This window comes from Ammospiza nelsoni, chromosome 2 (genome assembly GCF_027579445.1).
Source record: "Ammospiza nelsoni isolate bAmmNel1 chromosome 2, bAmmNel1.pri, whole genome shotgun sequence".
Lineage (NCBI taxonomy): Eukaryota > Metazoa > Chordata > Aves > Passeriformes > Passerellidae > Ammospiza > Ammospiza nelsoni.
In genome coordinates, this window is record NC_080634.1 from 1,494,596 (window position 1) to 1,512,525 (window position 17,930).

General features: G+C 57.1%; 3 protein-coding genes across 8 annotated transcripts in view; 1 reads left to right on the forward strand and 2 right to left on the reverse strand.

Annotated features, from left to right (window-relative positions):
* The window catches only part of FAM168A (family with sequence similarity 168 member A), a 124,490-nt gene extending 117,740 nt beyond the window's left edge, over positions 1 to 6,750 (forward strand). For all 6 annotated transcript variants that reach the window (XM_059493411.1, XM_059493414.1, XM_059493412.1 and 3 more), the window contains 2 exons: positions 987 to 1,116; positions 1,771 to 6,750. In XM_059493411.1, the coding sequence (XP_059349394.1) occupies positions 987 to 1,099 (113 nt within the window). In that variant the 3' untranslated portion in view covers positions 1,100 to 1,116; positions 1,771 to 6,750. The remainder of the gene's footprint in view (positions 1 to 986; positions 1,117 to 1,770) is intronic.
* A 1,694-nt stretch (positions 6,751 to 8,444) lies between these two features.
* RELT (RELT TNF receptor) lies at positions 8,445 to 14,210 on the reverse strand. Its single transcript, XM_059492657.1, has 13 exons — positions 14,034 to 14,210; positions 13,443 to 13,554; positions 12,899 to 13,046; positions 12,683 to 12,742; positions 10,369 to 10,444; positions 10,066 to 10,158; positions 9,827 to 9,981; positions 9,668 to 9,753; positions 9,257 to 9,490; positions 9,037 to 9,117; positions 8,871 to 8,952; positions 8,603 to 8,797; positions 8,445 to 8,532 (listed from the first exon to the last, which is right to left on the reverse strand). The coding sequence occupies exons 1-13, from the start codon at positions 14,208 to 14,210 to the stop codon at positions 8,445 to 8,447; spliced, it is 1,587 nt and encodes a 528-aa protein (XP_059348640.1).
* ARHGEF17 (Rho guanine nucleotide exchange factor 17) overlaps positions 13,930 to 17,930 on the reverse strand; it is a 29,317-nt gene continuing 25,316 nt past the window's right edge. Inside the window, exons 14-21 of the mRNA XM_059466716.1 lie at positions 17,602 to 17,855; positions 17,036 to 17,282; positions 16,868 to 16,954; positions 16,716 to 16,783; positions 16,278 to 16,426; positions 16,017 to 16,191; positions 15,150 to 15,392; positions 13,930 to 14,701 (exon numbers count right to left, since the gene is read on the reverse strand). Of these exons, the coding sequence (XP_059322699.1) occupies positions 14,511 to 14,701; positions 15,150 to 15,392; positions 16,017 to 16,191; positions 16,278 to 16,426; positions 16,716 to 16,783; positions 16,868 to 16,954; positions 17,036 to 17,282; positions 17,602 to 17,855 (1,414 nt within the window). The 3' untranslated portion in view covers positions 13,930 to 14,510. The remainder of the gene's footprint in view (positions 14,702 to 15,149; positions 15,393 to 16,016; positions 16,192 to 16,277; positions 16,427 to 16,715; positions 16,784 to 16,867; positions 16,955 to 17,035; positions 17,283 to 17,601; positions 17,856 to 17,930) is intronic.

A 17,930-nucleotide genomic window follows, 5' to 3' on the forward strand; every position in this document is an offset into this window, starting at 1 on the left:
ACAAAATGAATGTTTTTGTTTGACAAAATTAATGTTAACCTTGTTTTATCTATCCCCGTTCCTCTACATTTTACATGCAGATTCTAACTGCAATTAATAGCACATTAAGATAGAGTTTTTGGTTTTGTTTTTTTTTTCTCAAAGCCTGTATTTTTCTCCTTAACAATTCTTGGGATTGTATATTGAATTATGCCAAGAAATGCATCATTCATCCTTTGGCATCTGCATTAGCTGTGAAATAGGAGTCTGTAATGGGACACAATCCCTACTCCAAGCAGAGATATTGCAGCCTGGATGTGACAAGAACCACTCTGAGAGATTTACTGTTGCTTATATTAAGAAGTGGATAAATGTAATTAATGCACGTGGGATGTTTTAGAATTTCATTAATAACATTTGTAGAGAGATACCCAGAAACTGAGAATTGGGTTTGAGCATCCAGTTGCTCCCAGAACAGAGTAGTCCAGGGCTATGTTCTCCCTCCCCATGAAGGCACTGTACAAATTCCGACCTAAAATCCCTCTGTTGACTGACTGCAGACTTAAAAAAAGGCTCTCTCTCAATTTTCCCTGGAGTTTTGTTGAGTTTTTTTCCTCATCTCCCTTTTCATCCCTCATCCTTTTCAGTTTGTTTCAGTGATTTTCTGTCCCAGTGCTTTCAGCAGGTAGATGTCAGCAGGTTGTGGCCAGCTTTGCTTCCTGTCTTTAGGGACAAGGAACACTGGAAAAAACCAAGGAAAACCCTTAAGGTTAAGAGCCAGAGCTAGCATGGAAAATCTGCTGGAGCTTCAGGTGTTCTTATTCTGTTTGTGGTGCTGGCTGATCCCAATCGTGTGGGTCCAACACCTTTGAATCGGGTCTGGCGGGCAGAAGAATTGTCTGGGGAAAGGGAGAAGGGAAAAGGGGGCAGCTGGTGCCGTCCCTGCCCCGCTGCAGGCACGGATGCCAGCTCCTCTGCTCCGTGCCAAGTGCTTCCCTTCCCTGCAGGAACCTTGTTGACCACCCCCCAACACACCGCCATCGGAGCACATCCAGTGTCCGTGCCAACGTACAGGGCTCAAGGAACCCCCACCTACAGCTACGTACCTCCACACTGGTAAACCACTGGCCAATCCATGTGAGTGCTGCCTCCAAACCCCATCCAGCCCCACCTTGGGCACTTCCAGGGGCTTCCCTGGGCTCTCAGGGAGGAGTTCCTTCCCGGTATCCCATCCACCCCTGCCCTGTGGCAGTTTGAAACCATTCCCACTGCATTCCCTGGCAGAGTCCCTCCCCATCTTTGTGTCCCTGGAATATTTCCTTTCCCCTGCTGGGAGATCAGGTTGTTCATTAGCACCGGGGTTGCGTGCACTGCCTGTGTGTTCCTGTCATGCCTGGGATCCCAGAAATCCCAGATGCTGGTTCCTGCAGCCCTTGGCCCATCATGCCCAATTACCAGCACAGGCAGCTGATGGGAACACGATGCTGCCCGTGGAGAGCCCATCCCGCCCCGGGGTTATCTGAAATCTCTCTGTGCCACACAAATTACGCTGGGCTAATCCTGCCCTTCCCAAATTGGTGTGCAATTAGCAGGGAGCAGCTCATCTGCATATCTGTAATCCTCTGCGTTGGATAGCACGGGTGAGCTGCTGCTTTCCCAGCTCCCTGCCTGACAAATTGCCCACAGGGATGGTTAAATTCCATATGGATCAGCTCCACGTGGTGCAGGGGTGCAGAGAGGAGGAGAACATCCTTCTAACTCCCAGTTTTTAATGTGTTTGCTGTCTTCCAGATCCGGAGTCAAACATTGTATGCAACTACACAAGTCTTACATCGGTGCTGCGGCCGCTGGGCTGCAGCGCCTCGTCTGTTTGCAAGAACAAAAGAAAAAAAAAGTGCAAGGGTCACTTTATGCATTCTTTAGTGGTTTTTGTAAAAGCTGCTTTTTCTAATCTTCTGCCTCTTTTTTTCCCCCCTTCCTCCCCCTCCCACATGAATTGTGTAACACACATACTGACACTGAGCAATAGTCGAGTTCTCTCTTCGGTCCTATCATTTGAAAGCTCAGAATCTTCACTTTTCCAGCATTGCCCAGCTGAGTGGTGCAAAGATCCCCCCACTTCTTGTTCGTTTGGGTTCTTTCTGTTCTTTTTCTGTTGTCGTTGTTGTTGACAAGAGCCTAGATTTTTTTTGGCTAGTAAGAGTGGTTGATGTTCAGGGTACTATGTGAAAAGCACAGCGCTGGTAGGCAGGCTTATTCCGATTTGGTTTGGGTATTTTTAGTTGAAGAATATAAATTATTCAATCTTTCATAACATATTACAAGAAAATTGGTGTCTTCCAGATAGCTGTCGTGATAGATTATAAATGCATTATCTGCAGTGGAATTCTGAACTCATCCCTTCTTTTTGTAGGAGTAAGAGAATATAAATATAATTAGCGACGTAACACACTTGTCTTAGGAAGCACGAGGACTGGTCACCAGCGGGTCTTTGGTCTGCTTTTTCCAACTGGGCACACGGATCATGGGTGATGGGAAGGGAGCAGCAGGAAGATGGATGCCCTGGGAGCATCTGGAACCCCTTGGGAGAACGGGATGCTCCCCTCAGCCACATCCTGGGGCAGTGTGGGGGAGAAGGAGGCTCCTTCCTTGCGTGGCTGCTGCTTGCAGGCACAGATGTGCTGGGCAGCTGCTGAGGGAAGCAAGATGTCCAAAGGTTGGGCTGGAGAGCTTCTCCATGTCCAAGGATTGATCTGGAGAGCTTCTCCAGGTCCAAGGGTTGATCTGGGGAGCTTCTCTCAGTTTAGGGCTTGGTCTGAAGAGCTCCTCTAGGTTCAGAGTTTGGTCTGAGGAGCTCCTCCAGGTTTAGGGTTTGGTCTGAGGAACTCCTCCAGGTTTAGGGTTTGGTCTGAGGAGCTTCTCCGGGTTTAGGGTTTGGTCTGAGGAGCTTCTCCAGGTTTAGGGTTTGGTCTGAGGAGCTTCTCCAGGTTTAGGGTTTGGTCTGAGGAGCTTCTCCAGGTTTAGGGTTTGGTCTGAGGAGCTTCTCCAGGTTTAGGGTTTGGTCTGAGGAGCTCATCCAGGTTCAAGGTTTGGTCTGAGGAGCTCATCCAGGTTCAAGGTTTGGTCTGAGGAGTTAATCCAGGTTCAAGGTTTGGTCTGAGGAGCTCATCCAGGTTTAGGGTTTGGTCTGAGGAGCTTCTCCAGAGTATGGTGGTGTGGGAAAAGAGGGTGTCTGGTTGATGGAGATGAGTCTTCAAGGCAGAGTGAGGGCAGGATGGGTGGCTTCAGCTTGCACCCATGGTGTTGGCAGGGTAAAACCAAACTGCATTGCCTCCATGGCAGTTGAGGTGTCCCCCTCCCGTTCTTTGGGTTGCAGCTCCAAGACTTCCAGGAGGAATGTTCACCCAAGCACAAATACCAGCACCAGGGAGAAAGGCCGGGGAGGATGTCTGGCTGCTCTGCTTGGAGGGGTGGCAGAGGAGGAAGCAATAGCAATAAACACATCGCCTCCTTCACGGGAAGGCACCTGAGAAGATGTGACAGCAGGGAAGGTGATCCACAGTTGGCATGGAGCAGGGTGGGGGACACCAGGCACGCAGAGGCTGTGGGCATCAGGGTCATTTGGAGGGGTTTGGCTTACCTGGGACATGGGGACAGGGAGCTGGTGACAGCCCCCCTCGGGGTGTCCAAGTAGAGCAATAAGTTGTCTTGAGGGCAGCAGAGGCAGTTTGGATTTGCAGACAATGCTTGTGGCCAGTTTGTTTTTAAATCCTTGTCACTAAACCCAGCATAGAAACAAGGTTTTTGGGACTCTTTTGGGGTTATTTTTTTAAAGACAAAAGCTTGGTTGGGTTTTGATTTTTGCCTCAAGTGTGCCAAAAGTGTTCCATGCTCTCGGTGGAGTCTCCCAGCGTGGCTTCTGCTCCTGGAGCTCCTTCCCTTGGGCATGGGGCAGGTGGGGAGTAACAAGCCTAGGGATCCCAGGAGGATTTTCCCTCCCACTGGCTGGTCCCAGGAGTTTGTCAGGTTGGGTGTTGGCACTTCTGTTTGGGGGTGATTTGGTTGATTCTGCTGGTTTTGAAGGAAATCTAGAGCAAAGCTCTGGGTGGTCTCCTCAGCCTTGAGAGGAACAAAGTGGGGGAAGACTGTGCTGTGGGGTGGGGAAGGGGCACCCTTGGGCTGCACTTTGGGGTGGTATTGAGGGAAAGGAGAAGGAAAAAGGAGCAAAGGAGCCAATCATCAGTAGATTCCCTATTTGGCTTGATTAGTAAAGAGCAACAGACCTTGGGAAATAACACCAACACATCATCCTTGCACTGTTTGTAGCACATTGCAGTTAAACCTGGGCCAAAAAATCCCCAGATCCTAAGAACTGAAGAGTTCTGAGATCCCTTTTTCCCCTCTCATGTTTGTGTTACACACCAGGAGCTGTCTGTCAGCATTGAGCCAGGTCTCCCAGCGTAATGGCAGTCTGGTTTGTGGGGTCCCTGAGCTTTGGGATCCCAGCCTGGGCTCTGCAAACAACCTGAACCAGCAGACACCATCCCACCACTGTCCCAGACACCACTTTAGGAACCACTCCTAAAATTCGGACCTGGATGTGGAAAGAAGATGTTGTGCTTTCTCCTGGAAGGAAAAGAAACATTAAAGGTGGGGAGAAAGCCCCAGGAGTGGAGCGTGGTGGATCACCCAGTGTTCCCACTGACACAGGGCAGTTGGGTTTTAATTCCTTTGCTTGGATCAATAGCAGATCCAGAGCTCCTCATCCCATTATTCCCAGGCAGAAATACTCATTAACCAAAGCGTGGAGTGGTGAAATATTTGCCACCTGTTGGGCCAGAGGCTTCAGTGAGGACATTTGGTAACCAGCCTTGAGCCACTGTGTGGAACCAGGGCCACCACACACTGCCAGGCTTGGGTGGCTCCTTCCCAAGGTGGGGAGATGCTCCCTGCCCTTCCCTTGGTCCCAAGTCCTTCCCTTGGTCAAGTCTTGGCTTAACTGAGGGTCCTGGGAAGGTCACAATGGGGGACACTGATGGGGGCCACCAGCTTCTCAGATATTTCATTCCAGCAAAGCTTTGCTGATGTTGGTTGAGGAAAAGGGATTTCCACAGTGAAGGATCACTCTGGGCATCAGTGGGAAAGAGCAGGAGGGGTTAAACCATCCTCAGCAGCCACTGAAGTGTCTGAGATTAAAATTCCAGCTAAAGAGGAAGGGAAAATAACTCTGAACTATTAACCCATCCCAGACCTTACCTTTACTTCAAAACACAATCTGCAATCAAGATTTGGGGGGAAAAATAGGATTTTAGTGGTGGTGGTGACCCCCCAAAGCCCAGGAGCCCCTTGAAGCCTGAGGCCATCATGCCTCCAAGTGGCTGAACCCTCCAGGCAAGGATTTGCTACTGCATTTTATGAATAATAAATCACTCAGTTCAGCATGGTTTCAGTTTTGGGATGTAATTCCCAGGAAATGTTATTTAAGGGGTTTGTTTTAATGAGGGACGTTCAGAGCATCAGGTTTTCCTCCAGCCCCCAGCATCCCACTGAATCTGGTCCTTCCCAGAGAGACCCCCTGACTCTTTGCCATCCCCTCTGGGAATGTGGGGATGATGTGGTTCCCAGCTGGAGAGCATCAAATGGGATCCTGGCTTTTCAGCAGGGTGGAAAACAACATTTGAGGCTTTATTTTTGGTAAAATCCAACCAGCCAACAATAGCAATAAGAGCTGCTGGATACCCATAAATCCAGGTATTTTTGATTTGGGCTTATTTTTGATTTGGGCCTTTTTTTTTTTTTTTTTTTTAATTGCCAATATTTTCAGGCCCTCCAGCTGTGGTGACCCTCTGCCCATCTTCCCTTCACTTTGCTCCCAAGCCAGGATCAGCCTCCAAATATTTTCTCTGCTGTGTGTTAGCATTCCCTTAGGGGAAAAAAAAAGAAAACAAAGCCTGTGAGGGAGCTTGGGAGGGAGGAAATCTTGCAAAAGGCATTCCTGTGGCATGCTGCACCATGGCACTTGGAGATTCTCTGGCAATCAGGTGAAAGAACTTGTGGGAATGTTTGCAGGGCAGGAATAGCAGAATTTGTGGTTTGACAGGAGCGATTCCCATTTGGAAACGCTCGACTGTGCTGCTTGTAGGGAATAATCTTGATGCAACATGGCCACCTGCAGCCTCCCTGCGTCCTCCTGCAAGAGATGGAATTTTCCAGGGGGAAGAGGGGTTCAGGGTCAGGGGAGGGAGTTGTAGGGAAGCATGGCAAGGTGCAGGATCACACCCAAACCCTCCCATTCCCACAACACGGCCTCGACCCACACCAGGCTCCCACCCCTCTTTCTATGTAATTAATTTTAAATTGATTTCAACCACCAGACCAGCTCATTTATAAGTATTATTGGACCTCTTAAATAAAAATAAATACAAAAAAAAAAAGATTCCCTGAAAGAACAGCAACAAAAAAAAAAAATTTAAACCCAAGAGTAACCACGTCTTCCAAGTCTACATCTCACAGGTGTGTAGGGAACATGGCCTTGGACTGATGCCCTGGAGAGCCCCACAGCCTCAGTTTGTCCATCTGAAGTGTAAATTTGGGGTTGTTTTCCCGTTTGTTTTCTGTTCTGGTTTTGGTTCTGAAGATCAGGTCGTGATCTCCCTGACAGATGTCAGCCAAGAGTTTGTAACTGTACGATATTTACTGTAAGATGTAGAACATTCGATAACTATTAAAATGTTTCCCAAAAAAATTAAATAAATAAATAAAAGAGCCTGAGAGGGTTTGGTGGTGGGTTTTTTGGCACGGTGATGTCGTGGGGAGGTGAATGGGACCAGCCATAAACCCTTTTTTGGGTTGATGGTTGAGGCTGTTGGTCTCCAACCCAACCTTGGGTGCGTTATCCCAGTGATCCCAACAGGGCCAAGCCAGTGTGATCCCACAGAAGCAATTCCTATGGAAAGTGAAATATGTCATCTGCATGGTGAGCATCACCACCGTGTGCTCCTGAACTGGGACGTTGGAGAGAGGATGGATGGATGCAGGAGACCAGCAATCCATGCCCCAGCGGGGCTCTTGGGAAGGGAGGAGTCACTCTGTGACCCAGTGATTCATTATCCTGCGATGCTGAGCACTGGCACCAGGTGTTTGTGATGGTCCTGGAGAGTTCAACAGACCCAGAAGGTGACCACGAAATGGCATCCAGTGCCCTCTGTGCTTCCAGTGGAGCTGTGTGGTGGCATCATGGTTCCCAGAGATGATGATTCCTGTGGCCACCACCCCTGGCATCGCAGCTCCTGGAGTCACCTTCTGTGAGGCCACCACGCTGTGGCCACCACCAGGCCTCAGGGACAGAGAATCCTTGTCACCAGCGGAGCGAGATGCTGGATTTGCTGTGCTGCCCTTGGACACCTCGGTGGCAGGAGCAGGAGCTGAGCTGCCACCTCCAGCACCTGGCAGCTCTGAGCAGGACTGGCTTTCACACAGCACCCAGTGTCCTCCACCCCTCCACGGGGTCTTTGTGGCTGTCACCTATAGTGGGAGTCCTAGTAAAATATCTGTATTGTATTTGAATATTGGTATAATATCTGTGTCTAGGCCTTGCCCTGAGCTCCGGTTGTTCTTGATAGGCTGCAGCTGTGATGTCCTTCATTGGGCTGCAGCTGTGGCCAGTGCAGGTAACTGGGATAAAAGGGGCTGGGCTTGGCCAGTCAGGGAGAGCCTGCCAGGGGCATTCACTGAGAAGCAGCAACAGGCAGAGGAAGAAGGAGTCTGTGCTGGGAAGAACTGCCCGCAAGGAATATCACTGAGAAGGTACAGGACTCTAGAAATATGATAACAACAGTCACTGACCCCCGAGGCAGCCCCCAGGCCAGGTGCCCGCTGTGGAGGACAAGGGATGGACCACAGGTAAGCCTGGATTGGCCCCTCTGCACCACCCAGGGTGGCAGGGGCCACTCACTGTCACCCATCCATGGCTGTCACTACCCAACCCGAACCTCCCCTGGCACTGTTTAATGGGGCTGTTTCCCCTTGTCCTGTCCCTGTTCCCTGGGAGCAGAGCCACAGGTTTCCCCTCCTCCAGGCTGAGCCCTTTCCCAGCTCCCTCAGCCTCTCCTGGAGCTCCATTCCCTGCCCTGGCCACGCTCCAGCCCCTCCATGTCCATGTCGGGAGGGGCCCAGAGCTGGATGGTCACAGCAGCAGCAGCAGCAGCGCTGCTGGAGGAGGGACACGGGGACGTGAGCGAGGGCACGTGAGCCCCTGCAGCTGCCCATGAGTCAGGGAGCAGCCCCCGGCCGTGCCAGTGCCAGCCCGTGCCAGGCCCTGCCAGCACCCTGCAGCCAGGGACACCCTCCCGCCTGCCTCGCTGTGCCCACACTGTGTCCCCACACTGTTAATGCTCCATTTCCCCGCCTTCAGAGCCCCTCTGTCCCCTCACCTGGTGGGGCCCTTGGTGCTGTCCCCTCACGGGTCACATCCCGCTGCCAGCGGGGAGGGCACCACGGAGGGGCTCCCCCCCGGCCTCGCTCCTCAGCTCCGGGATCCGGGACACCCGGAACCTGTCGGGGAGCACCACGTCAGCCTGTCCCCCTGCAGAGGGGACACACACCAGGGGCTGTCCCTGCCTACCTGCCGATGGAGAGGATGGTCACCTCGCTGGGATGAGCTCCGGGTTTGGGGCCTTTGGTGGCACTGAGCGGTGGCAGCACCTCGGGCCACTTCTGGTCACAGCGGGCACACGGGGCCGGGCCCTGCACTGTGTGCAGGTGCTGCTGGTGCTGCTGGTGGTGGCAGGCGGGGGGAAACTGAGGCAGGAGGTGCAGCCTGGGGAGGGGGGAATGCCATCAGCATGGTGGGAGCGCTCCCACCATGGGGGGTGCTCAGGGCAGACTCTTACTTATTGAGGGGGGCACAGCTCGGTGGCATCAGCTGCTGCCTCTGGTGCTCCTTCAGCAGCTCCTCCAGCGCCGCTGCATTTTCTGTGTGTGACACCAAGGATCTGGGGGGTCACGGGGCTCTGGCCCAGGTCACGCCCTCCTCCCCCTTCCCAGGGACCCCCTGACCTTTCTTCTCAGTGATCAGCCGCACCAGCACCCCGATGGTGTCCTCGTTGGCATCCTCCAGCTGGTAGATGGAGCTGGCACCTGGAAGCAGAAGTTAGGGAATACTCGGTGATGGGGGATGAGGCACCCCAAGGACACACAGGATGCCCTGGGACAAGGACAAGAAACCACAGGAATGGTTTGAGCAAGATGAGATGGGTGTGGGATCACCGGGGCTCACCAGTGCCGGCAGGCTGGGGCTCCTTGCTGGCGGTGCAGTGATAACCCTTCTTCTTCAGCAGGTTGCACACCAGGATTCCCAGCAACCCCATGGCACAGAAGACCGGGACGATGGTCAGCACGGCCGCCTGCGCTGCCGCCGCCTCCTCCTCCTCCTCACCCAGCAGGGTCACGCGTGTCCCGTTGGTGCCCGGTGCCCTGCCCGGCATTTCGGGGCTGCGGGCTCGCCGCCGGCCTGCAGGGAAACAGGGATCAGCCTCACACAGGGGCTTTGCTGGGATTATTGGGATTAAACCCCATTTCCACAGGGAAGGAGAATCCGCTTGTGTTGGGAGCAGAGGTGTCCTCAGCTGCCAGGACATCCCAAGGGGGACACACATCCCCGGGTGACATCCCCGGCTGCAGCACCCACCTGGGCAGCCCGGGGTGCTGCGGGGAGCAGCGGCGCAGGGCAGGCACCGGCCCCGGGGCTCCCTCTCCCCTCCGGGGCTGTGGAACCTGTGGGGCGGGACAGGAGGGTCAGGACACGGCCCGGAGCCCGGGCTGGGCTCGGTGTCCGGGCTGGGCTCACCCCGGCAGGCAGGCTCCGCAGCGGCTGTCGCTCGCCGCCGTCCCCGCTGCCACCAGCACCCTGTTCCCGGCCCGGCACTGCGTGTGAGCGGCGCAGGACGCAGCGCCCAGAGAGAAGGTGCCGGGGGGACAAGCTCGGCACGACCCCGATGGATCCTGCGGCGGGGCAGAGACAGGGGGTGAGCCGTGCCTCCCGCAGCCGCAGCCGGGCTCGGTTTAACCCTGCTGGGCTGGGCTCACCCCGCTGGGCTCCTCTCCGGGCGGGCATCCCGCCGTGCCCGGCTCCGGGGCGCTGCAGCTCCCGGCGCTGCTCCGGGCAGGTCCGCTCAGCACCTGCGGGGGATCAGAGCGCTCAGAGCAGCCCCTGATCGGGCTCCGGTGGTACGGTGACACATGAGGGATCAGGGGTGAGGATATGAACTCACAGGATGCACCAGGACAGATGCAAACCCATCCCCGTGCCCTGTGTGGTGATGGGGTGGTGGTGGAGCATCAGAGAAACAGAGGGATGGGATGAGATGGGACAGACGAGGCCATACTCACCCCTAGGACGGTGACAAGCCACCAGTGCATCCCACTCCTCTTCATCACCTGCTCATCTTTATCACCTTGGAGAGACCTGCCCAAGGAGGAGCAACAGAGTCATCATCCAGGGAAAGCCCCACTGGAGAAGTAATTTGGGGGCCCCTTTTCTCCCTTTCATCCCTAAATACCCCTACTGCTGATGTAGGGGTATTTAGGGATGCTGCCTAACCTGACCACTCCTGAACCATCCCCCAGAAAGTTGTTTCAGAGATTTTACGGAATGGCCAGCATCACCCCTTCCCTCGGAGATCATCCCAAACTGGAGAGGGACCAACCTCAGACCATTCATGCAAGGAGCAGATGATGCTAAACCAAGTTAAAGAAAGGTTTTTTCCTGCTCCGGAGGAAATCCTTTTGCATCTGTCACAAGGAAATGAAGTCACTAAAACCAATTAAAAAATATTTAAATAACAACTCGAACAAAACAAGAGGTGCTTCCCAGAGCCTCATCCCCGCTCTTCGAGCTCAGCAATTGGTTGCTAAAATTAAAATCTATGCTGACAGCAGAGAGGAAGGAAGGAAAAAATAAATAATAACCCAAACCCGGATCCAGCCTCCGCATGGAAATCCTGCCGCCCGCATGGAAATTCCCCCCCGGTTGTCACGGTCCTGTGAGAGCCCTGGCAGGGCCTCATTACAGCCTGGGCCTGATGAGTTTCTCCTAATTAGTGGCCAGCACCACGGTGAGATGCAGCTAATTCCACATGAGGGGGGTCCTGGGGGTGAGCTGGGTGTTTATAGGATGCGGGTTGGGACCCTCAAAATGAGCAGGACCCAAAAATGAGCATCCTCTGTATTCTAGTTTCCTCCCAAACTGAGATGTCTGGGGAAGAAATGGCCTCAGGAGGGGACAGGAAGGTCCCACCGTGGCTGAGGGACCCCGAGCATTCCCGATCAGCATAACTGGATCTAAACACCACCAGGAGCGAGGGTAAAGCTGATTTGAGGCCAAGCTTAATCCAGGGATTAAGGGCATCCCTCAGATGAACAAAACGCTGCCATAGGGATGCAGGAGCTGCAGGGAGCAGAGGGTGCCAGCTCCTGCTTGGCACTGGAGCTTTGCCCAGGGCTCAGCACCCGCTTTTTGGGGCCATCCCAAGTGGGGATGGGGTATGCAGGCACAAATCCCCAGCTGCCCTGACACACTCCTCAAACCGACAGAATTTGCCAGAGGAAACTAAAAAATAACCCCACCATTGCCAGACCGGCTGTTTTTGGGGACACTCCAAGCCCCGAACCCCACCTGACCTCTGCACCAATGCCAACGCAGCAGAAGAGGAGACTCGGTGTTGGAAGCCTCCCCAGACCCCTCGGATCACATGAGCCGTGCATTCCCAGCTCCCCGTGATAGAATCTGTAACCCAAAGCTGCCCGCCGGGATTCCAGCCAGGGCTTCCCCTCCCCGAGGGGGAACAGGGTTTCAGCTCCCGCAGCAAACGGAGGGAAAAAGGAGCAACTGTTCGGGAAAACTTCGGGGAGCAGCTGCTGGAGACTGCCCGGGACAAGGAGGGATTGTCCGGCAGATGGAGCGAAACTCGGCGTATCGCACTCCCGGGGGAGCGGTGGGAACGACCGGGACGCCACAAAATTCCAGAATTAAAGTCCAAGCATCCCCAGGGAGCGCTGGGGCGGCGCTCGGCCCCGGCAGCGGCACGTCCCGGCCCCGCAGCATCCCGCAGCATCCCGGCCCCTTGGCTCCGAGCCCTGGCATTTTCCAGCTCCGGCAAAAAATAAAAAAGGGGGAAAAAAGAAAAAAGAGAGAGACCCGACACGGCTGCTACCTTTTTTCCCAGCTGAGTATTCCTTAACCTACTTTTCCTCCTCTCCACCCCTTATTTTAACCTACTTTGGCGCTGCAGCAGCCGCAGCCTCCCGGACCCGCGGGGCTCCCCCACTCCCGGCGGGGCTCCCCAAATGTCTTAGGGATAAAACGAGACAAAAACACCGCGCCAAGCGGGACTCGAGCACCCCAAAAAGCACCGCACCCCCATCCTGGTACATCCCAAAGGTGCGCGAACCCCAACCCCAGAGCCTGCATGGGGGATTGGCCTTTAAAGGGGAATATCCCGAGCAGTCCCCGGGCGCAGGGGGGTCCCTGTCCCGGGGGTGTCCCCGGGGGTGTCCCCTACCTGTCCCCGCCGCGGAGCCCCCGGGCTCCCCCCGGGCGGCCCCGTCGCTCCCGCCTCCTCCGTATGAATGAACCCGCGGGCGCGCGGCTCGCTAGCCCCGCCCCGTGACGTCACGCAGAGAGGCCACGCCCCTCTGCCCTCACAGCAGCGCCACCTCCCGGCCGCGGCGGGGACTGCGGGATTTGGGATGGGCTTTGTCCCACCTGCGGGGAAAACGGGAACGACCGGAGCGGGGTGAGTGTTACCGGCACAGCAGGAACTTAAATTAACAAGGAAAAGGGTTGGTTTTGTTTTCTTCCCCATGTGGGCTCGCATGGTGCATCCCTGAGGGCTGCGGCCCGCTTTCCTACCTGTCCTACAGCGCACCTTGTCCTGTTCCATAGGGGACACAGTGGGGACACCTGGTTTCCGTCAGGCCCCCTTCTGTTCCTCTCGGTTTTCCCCAGGACGACCCGGTGTCCCCTGTTGGGCTGTTTGTCCACCCGGGGAGTGCCACGTCCCGGTGTCCTGTGGCACACGGGATGGATATCCTGATACCCCCTCAGGGTTTTCCAGGACAGAATAACTGCAGCCCGGTGGTGGAAACGGTTTCTTCCTCCCACCGGAGTCTTCATCACCAGTGGCACCGGTGGGTGACGTTCCCAGTGACACCGGTGGGTGGTGGGAGCCGCGCCCCTCCTCACCCTGTCCCTGCCACCCCATCCCGAGGTGAAGGACGAGACCACGCTGGGATCGTTCTGCCACGGGTGACCTTTAATAACAAAGAGCCCCCAAGTGACCGAAATGCCCCCCCACCCCTTTCCCAAAATATCCTCATGGTCCCAAATATGGCCCACGCCCACTCACCCCGCTGACGGACAGACGGACGGCTCCATGTGGGATGGCAGCATTGCTGTCACTCACCCAGCTGTGTGGGCTTGGGGACACCCTGATTCATCCCTGCCACCACGCTTGTCACGTCTCCCATGGGGACAACAGGGTGTCCCAATCGGGGAGCACGGATCTCGCCTGGATCCTGGGGTGAAAGCAGGAAAATCGGGGAGGAAAAGGGCACAGGGGGCAGGGCTGGTCCAGCACAGTCTCGTTTTTAGGGTGCCCCTCATTGTAAGGGTGGGGGGCCAGCCCTGGTGGCTGAAGATGGTTGTTCTCATCCAGAGACGCTTCACACGGCAGCAGCGCCTTCAGGCAGCACAATCCCACTGGGAATCACAGAGAAGGAGGGGGGGAACCCAAATTTCCTTCCCTCCTCCCCTCCACCAGCTCCCCCCTCCAGCGGGGCCGGGCTCTCCCTCGGGGCGATGCTCACTCCGGGAAGTTTTAACCCCTCAGGGGCTGGCAGCGCGGTGATGAGGCCCCTGAGCCCTCCCCGAACCCCAAATAAATAAGGATGTTTATATATATATAATATATATATATATTTAAAACAAACGAACAAACGAACAGAGCTGTCTGGGTGCTGGCGATGGAGCGAGCGGGTTAGCGGGAGGCCCGGGCCGGGGGGGACACCGCGGGCAGACTGGGATCGGGATCGGGATCGGGATCGGGATTGTCCCTGGGCTGGTCCCGCGGCGTGGCCGGGGGTCCCGGGGGCCGGGGGGGCGGCGCCCCCCGCCCCGTGAAGCAGGCACACACAAAACCGGAGAGCAAGGCAGGATCCTGGCTGTCGGGCATCCTCCGGCCGCTCCCCAGGGATGCTCGGTACCCTCCTCATCCTCCTCATCCTCCTCCGCAGCGCCTTCCCGAGCGAACCCCCGCCCCCTCCCCATCCTCTGGAGCCCCCCAAGCGCTGCGGGTCCCCCCCGAGTCCCGGGGGCGGCGGGGGCAGCGGGGCTCATCCCCCCAGCCCCGAGCACACAGAGAGCAGCCGGGTCGGAGATGAGAGGTGCTGGGGCGGGGGGCGCTGGGGAGGGGGCCGGGACCCCCCTCTGCACACAGGGGGGGCCGGCGCCCCCCGATCCTGGCCCGGGCAGGTCACGCTCTCCAGAGCAGCAGGTGGTTGGTGCTGTCGTCCCTGCCCACGGTCTCGCTGCTGCTGGTCAGCCGGAAATCCTCGTAGCCGTCGCCGCCGCTGATCACCAACATCTTGGGCTTGGACAGCGCCAGGGCGGGGGCGCGGGGACGCGACGGGTCTCGCTTCTCCGCCTCGCTCGGCTTCTCGGCCCCTGCACAGCGCAGAGCCCCCCAAACGCTGTCACCTGTGTGCCCACAGCTGCCCTGGTCCCCACCAGAACTCCTCAGCATCAGCTCTCCACCGCCTTCCCAGGCACCGCATCCCAAAAACCTCCTCTCATCCCAACAGCCCCTCCCTGGCCCCCCAAATCAGCTCCTCCATTAAAACTGGCAGCTCCCATCCCATCTTCTCCTCCTCCCCATCCCAGCCCTGCTTCAGAGCTGGGAATTTGGGTCTCCCTGGGAAATTTGGGGCTGCCCATGCTGGCAGAGGGCAGTTGAGCACCCAATTTTCCCCGCCCTTCACTGCTGGTTTTTCACCCTGGATTTGGACAAGGCAGGAATGGAACAGGGACTCCGACATTTCATTCCCAGCCCCACAAACGCCGTGCCCTGCTCCCGGGCAGTGCCAGGAGTGGGACACAGAGCCACCCCACGTACCGGTGTCCCTGGGCAGCGGGAAGAGCACGTCCAAGCCGTCGGGCAGCTCGATGGCCGTCAGGAAGCGCACGTGGCCCGTGTGGCCCTGGGACAGCCCCACCAGCGTGGGGGCCGCCTTGGGGGGCACGGCCAGCGTGAGCACCACGCCGGCGCTGGTCCCGATCCACAGCAGCTCCTTGCAGGCCAGCAGGGCCGTGATCCGCAGGCAGGCGGCCTTGTGCTGCCGGATGATGGCATCCGAGCCTGCCGGGCGTGTCCCTGTCAGTGCCTGCTCCTGCCCCAGGGGCTGGGAACCCCCAGCCCACGGGGATCCCCTCTGTGTGGCACGCGGGACGTGGGGAAGGGAGCTCACATCCCCCTGGCTCGTGGCATCACAATGGGGTGACAGGACAAGGGGGAATGGCTTCCCACTGAGAGAGGATGCTGGGAAAGAATTCCTCCCTGTGAGGGTGGGCAGGCCCTGGCACAGATTCCCAGAGAAGCTGTGGCTGCCCTTGGATCCCTGGAAGAGTCTAAGGCCAGGTTGGACATTGGGGTTTGGAGCAGCCTGGCATAGTGGAATGTGTCTCTGCCATGGCAGGGGGTTGGAATTAGATAATCTGTAAGGTCCCTTCCAGCTGAAACCATTCTGGAATTCCCCAATTCTGTGATTATGGGATTACTGCCCTGCTTCAACATGAAATTATCCATTCCCCCCGAATGGGAATCCCTATTTCCACATGGGATTACCCAGCTGCCCAACAGGAGCACAAGGCCTTGCATCTCCTTCCCCAAAGGCAGCATCCTCACTCTCCCACCACTGGGTCCCTCAGGGCATTTCCCAGGGGTGCTGGCACCCCCTGGAGATGCGCCACAGGTGTCACTTACCTGCGAGCATCTTGTGCACCGGGGGGGTGATGTCTGCCTCTGCCAGCTGCTCGTAGGTGGTGGCGTGGTACAGCCTGACCTGGGCGCTGCCCTGCAGGGCCACCCACACGCCACTGCCCGCGCTCACCATGCAGGTGACGCTGCGCCCGCCGTCCTGCCCCACCTGCAGCGTGTGCTGAGGGGACAGACGCCACCAGTGATGCCGCCGGTGACGGTGATGCCACTAGCACCCATCACACCTCCCATTGCTGCCCCCTGTACCTCCTGTGCCAGCGTGGTGGTGTTGAGGACGATGACTCGGTTTTGGCAGCCACACCACAGCTTCCCTGCCACCGCCACCATCTTGGTGATGGGGCTCCCCGGGGAGCCCAGCGACAGGGACTTGGAGTTTTGGGGGTCCCAGAAGCGACCTGACAGGGTGGGGAGAGTTAAAGTGTTCCCAAAACCAAGTCCAACTCAATGTACAATGGGGTGTGGTGGCTGAAGAAAACTTCCTCCAGGTCACCTCTCAGTGCCACTGGTGCCACCATGGGGTTCCAGTGGCAGGAAGAATGCCCACCTCCACCTGCCTCTGAGGTGGTGCCTCCAGCATCCCTCCAGGGATGCCACCCCGAGCATCCTCCCCAGGGGCTGCCCAAGCCACTCTCCCAGAGCCACTACTTTGGGGCTGCATCTCTGACGTCCTAAATCCAAACTCACCTGCTTCCCGCTGGTACACGACAAGCTCCCCGTTGGCCAGTGACACAAAAACCTGGTTATCCAGGTACCTGTGGGCACAAACCACCTTTGACATCCAGCTGCAGAAGCCCCATATCCCCAGAGCTGAAAATCCCCCTTCCTTCCCCACTCACAGGATGCACATGACAGCAGCAGCGTGCTGCATCTTCATGCTGTTCTTCCTGTTCCGGATGTTGTCCGAGGACTGGTACACGTGGATGCTGCAGGAGGAGAGCAAAGCCTGAGGCTCCCCCAGGGCCTGGCATGAATTCCATGTAGGAATTCCCACCCCGGGGACCTACCAGCCATCCTCGGTGCCCAGCCACATGGAGCTCTGGTGGGCCTCGGGGTCGAGGCTGAGCAGGTCCTCGAGGCTGCCGCGGGTGAAGGAGCCGCGGCTGGAGCGGCGCAGGGCGCGCCCATCCGTGGGGCTCTCGCCGCACCGGCTCTGCCCGAAGGTGCCAGGGATGGGCATGAAGCCGGGCTCCTGCTCCTCCTCCGAGCTCGTCGTCTCCGCCGCTGCCTCCTTGCAGCTCGGAATCTCCTCATCTGCGGAGGAGGAAGAGGAGGAGGATGGAATGGGTCAGACCGTGACCTCCAAAGTCACGGGGAAGAGACCATCACGGGTGATGTCAAGCCCAGGGATGCTGAGCCCCAAAACCCACGAGGCTTCACCCAAAGTCCCCCCCATCTCAGAACCACACCGTTGGGCCGATGCCTCTCAACATCTCTTTTCACAGGCTCAAAAGCCTCCACCTGCAGACTCCCCCGAGGAACACAAGGCAGAGACGACAAAACAATGCAGCTGCCCATAATTCTGGGGCTAAAAAGCGCATTTCTCCCTAAGCAGGGGCAGGGGAGGACTCACTGCCGAAGCTGGAGGAGATGGTGGAGTGGCTGGCTTGGCTCTGCAGCGTCCCGGAGGGGCTGGGCGAGGACTCATCGTCCGTGTCATCGCTGTCAAAGGGCACCAGCTCCCTGTTGCCGCCGTCCACGGGCTCGGAGAGCTCCAGCGAGGAGCCCGAGATGGAGATGTGCAGGCAGGGCTGCGGCCCCACGTCCTCGGGCTGCGGCGCCGGGCCCAGCTCCGCCGAGGGACTGCCCAGCTGCTCTGCCCGCTCCCTGCTGCCACCGGGGAGGGAAGGAGAGAGGGAGAAAAGGGAGAGGAACAGCTCCAGCATCGCCCTGACATCGCCC

What these genes read in the sequence shown, in the direction of transcription:
- RELT (XM_059492657.1), bottom strand. Translation starts at nt 14,210, where the DNA reads ATGCCCGACAGCCAGGATCCTGCCTTGCTCTCCGGTTTTGTGTGTGCC. An exon ending in GGAACAGGACAAGGTGCGCT is followed by an intron (nt 12,743 to 12,898) that starts GTAGGACAGGTA and finishes TTTTCCCCGCAG; the next exon opens with GTGGGACAAAGCCCATCCCA. An exon ending in GGCCGGGAGGTGGCGCTGCT is followed by an intron (nt 10,445 to 12,682) that starts GTGAGGGCAGAG and finishes CTCCTTGGGCAG; the next exon opens with GTCTCTCCAAGGTGATAAAG.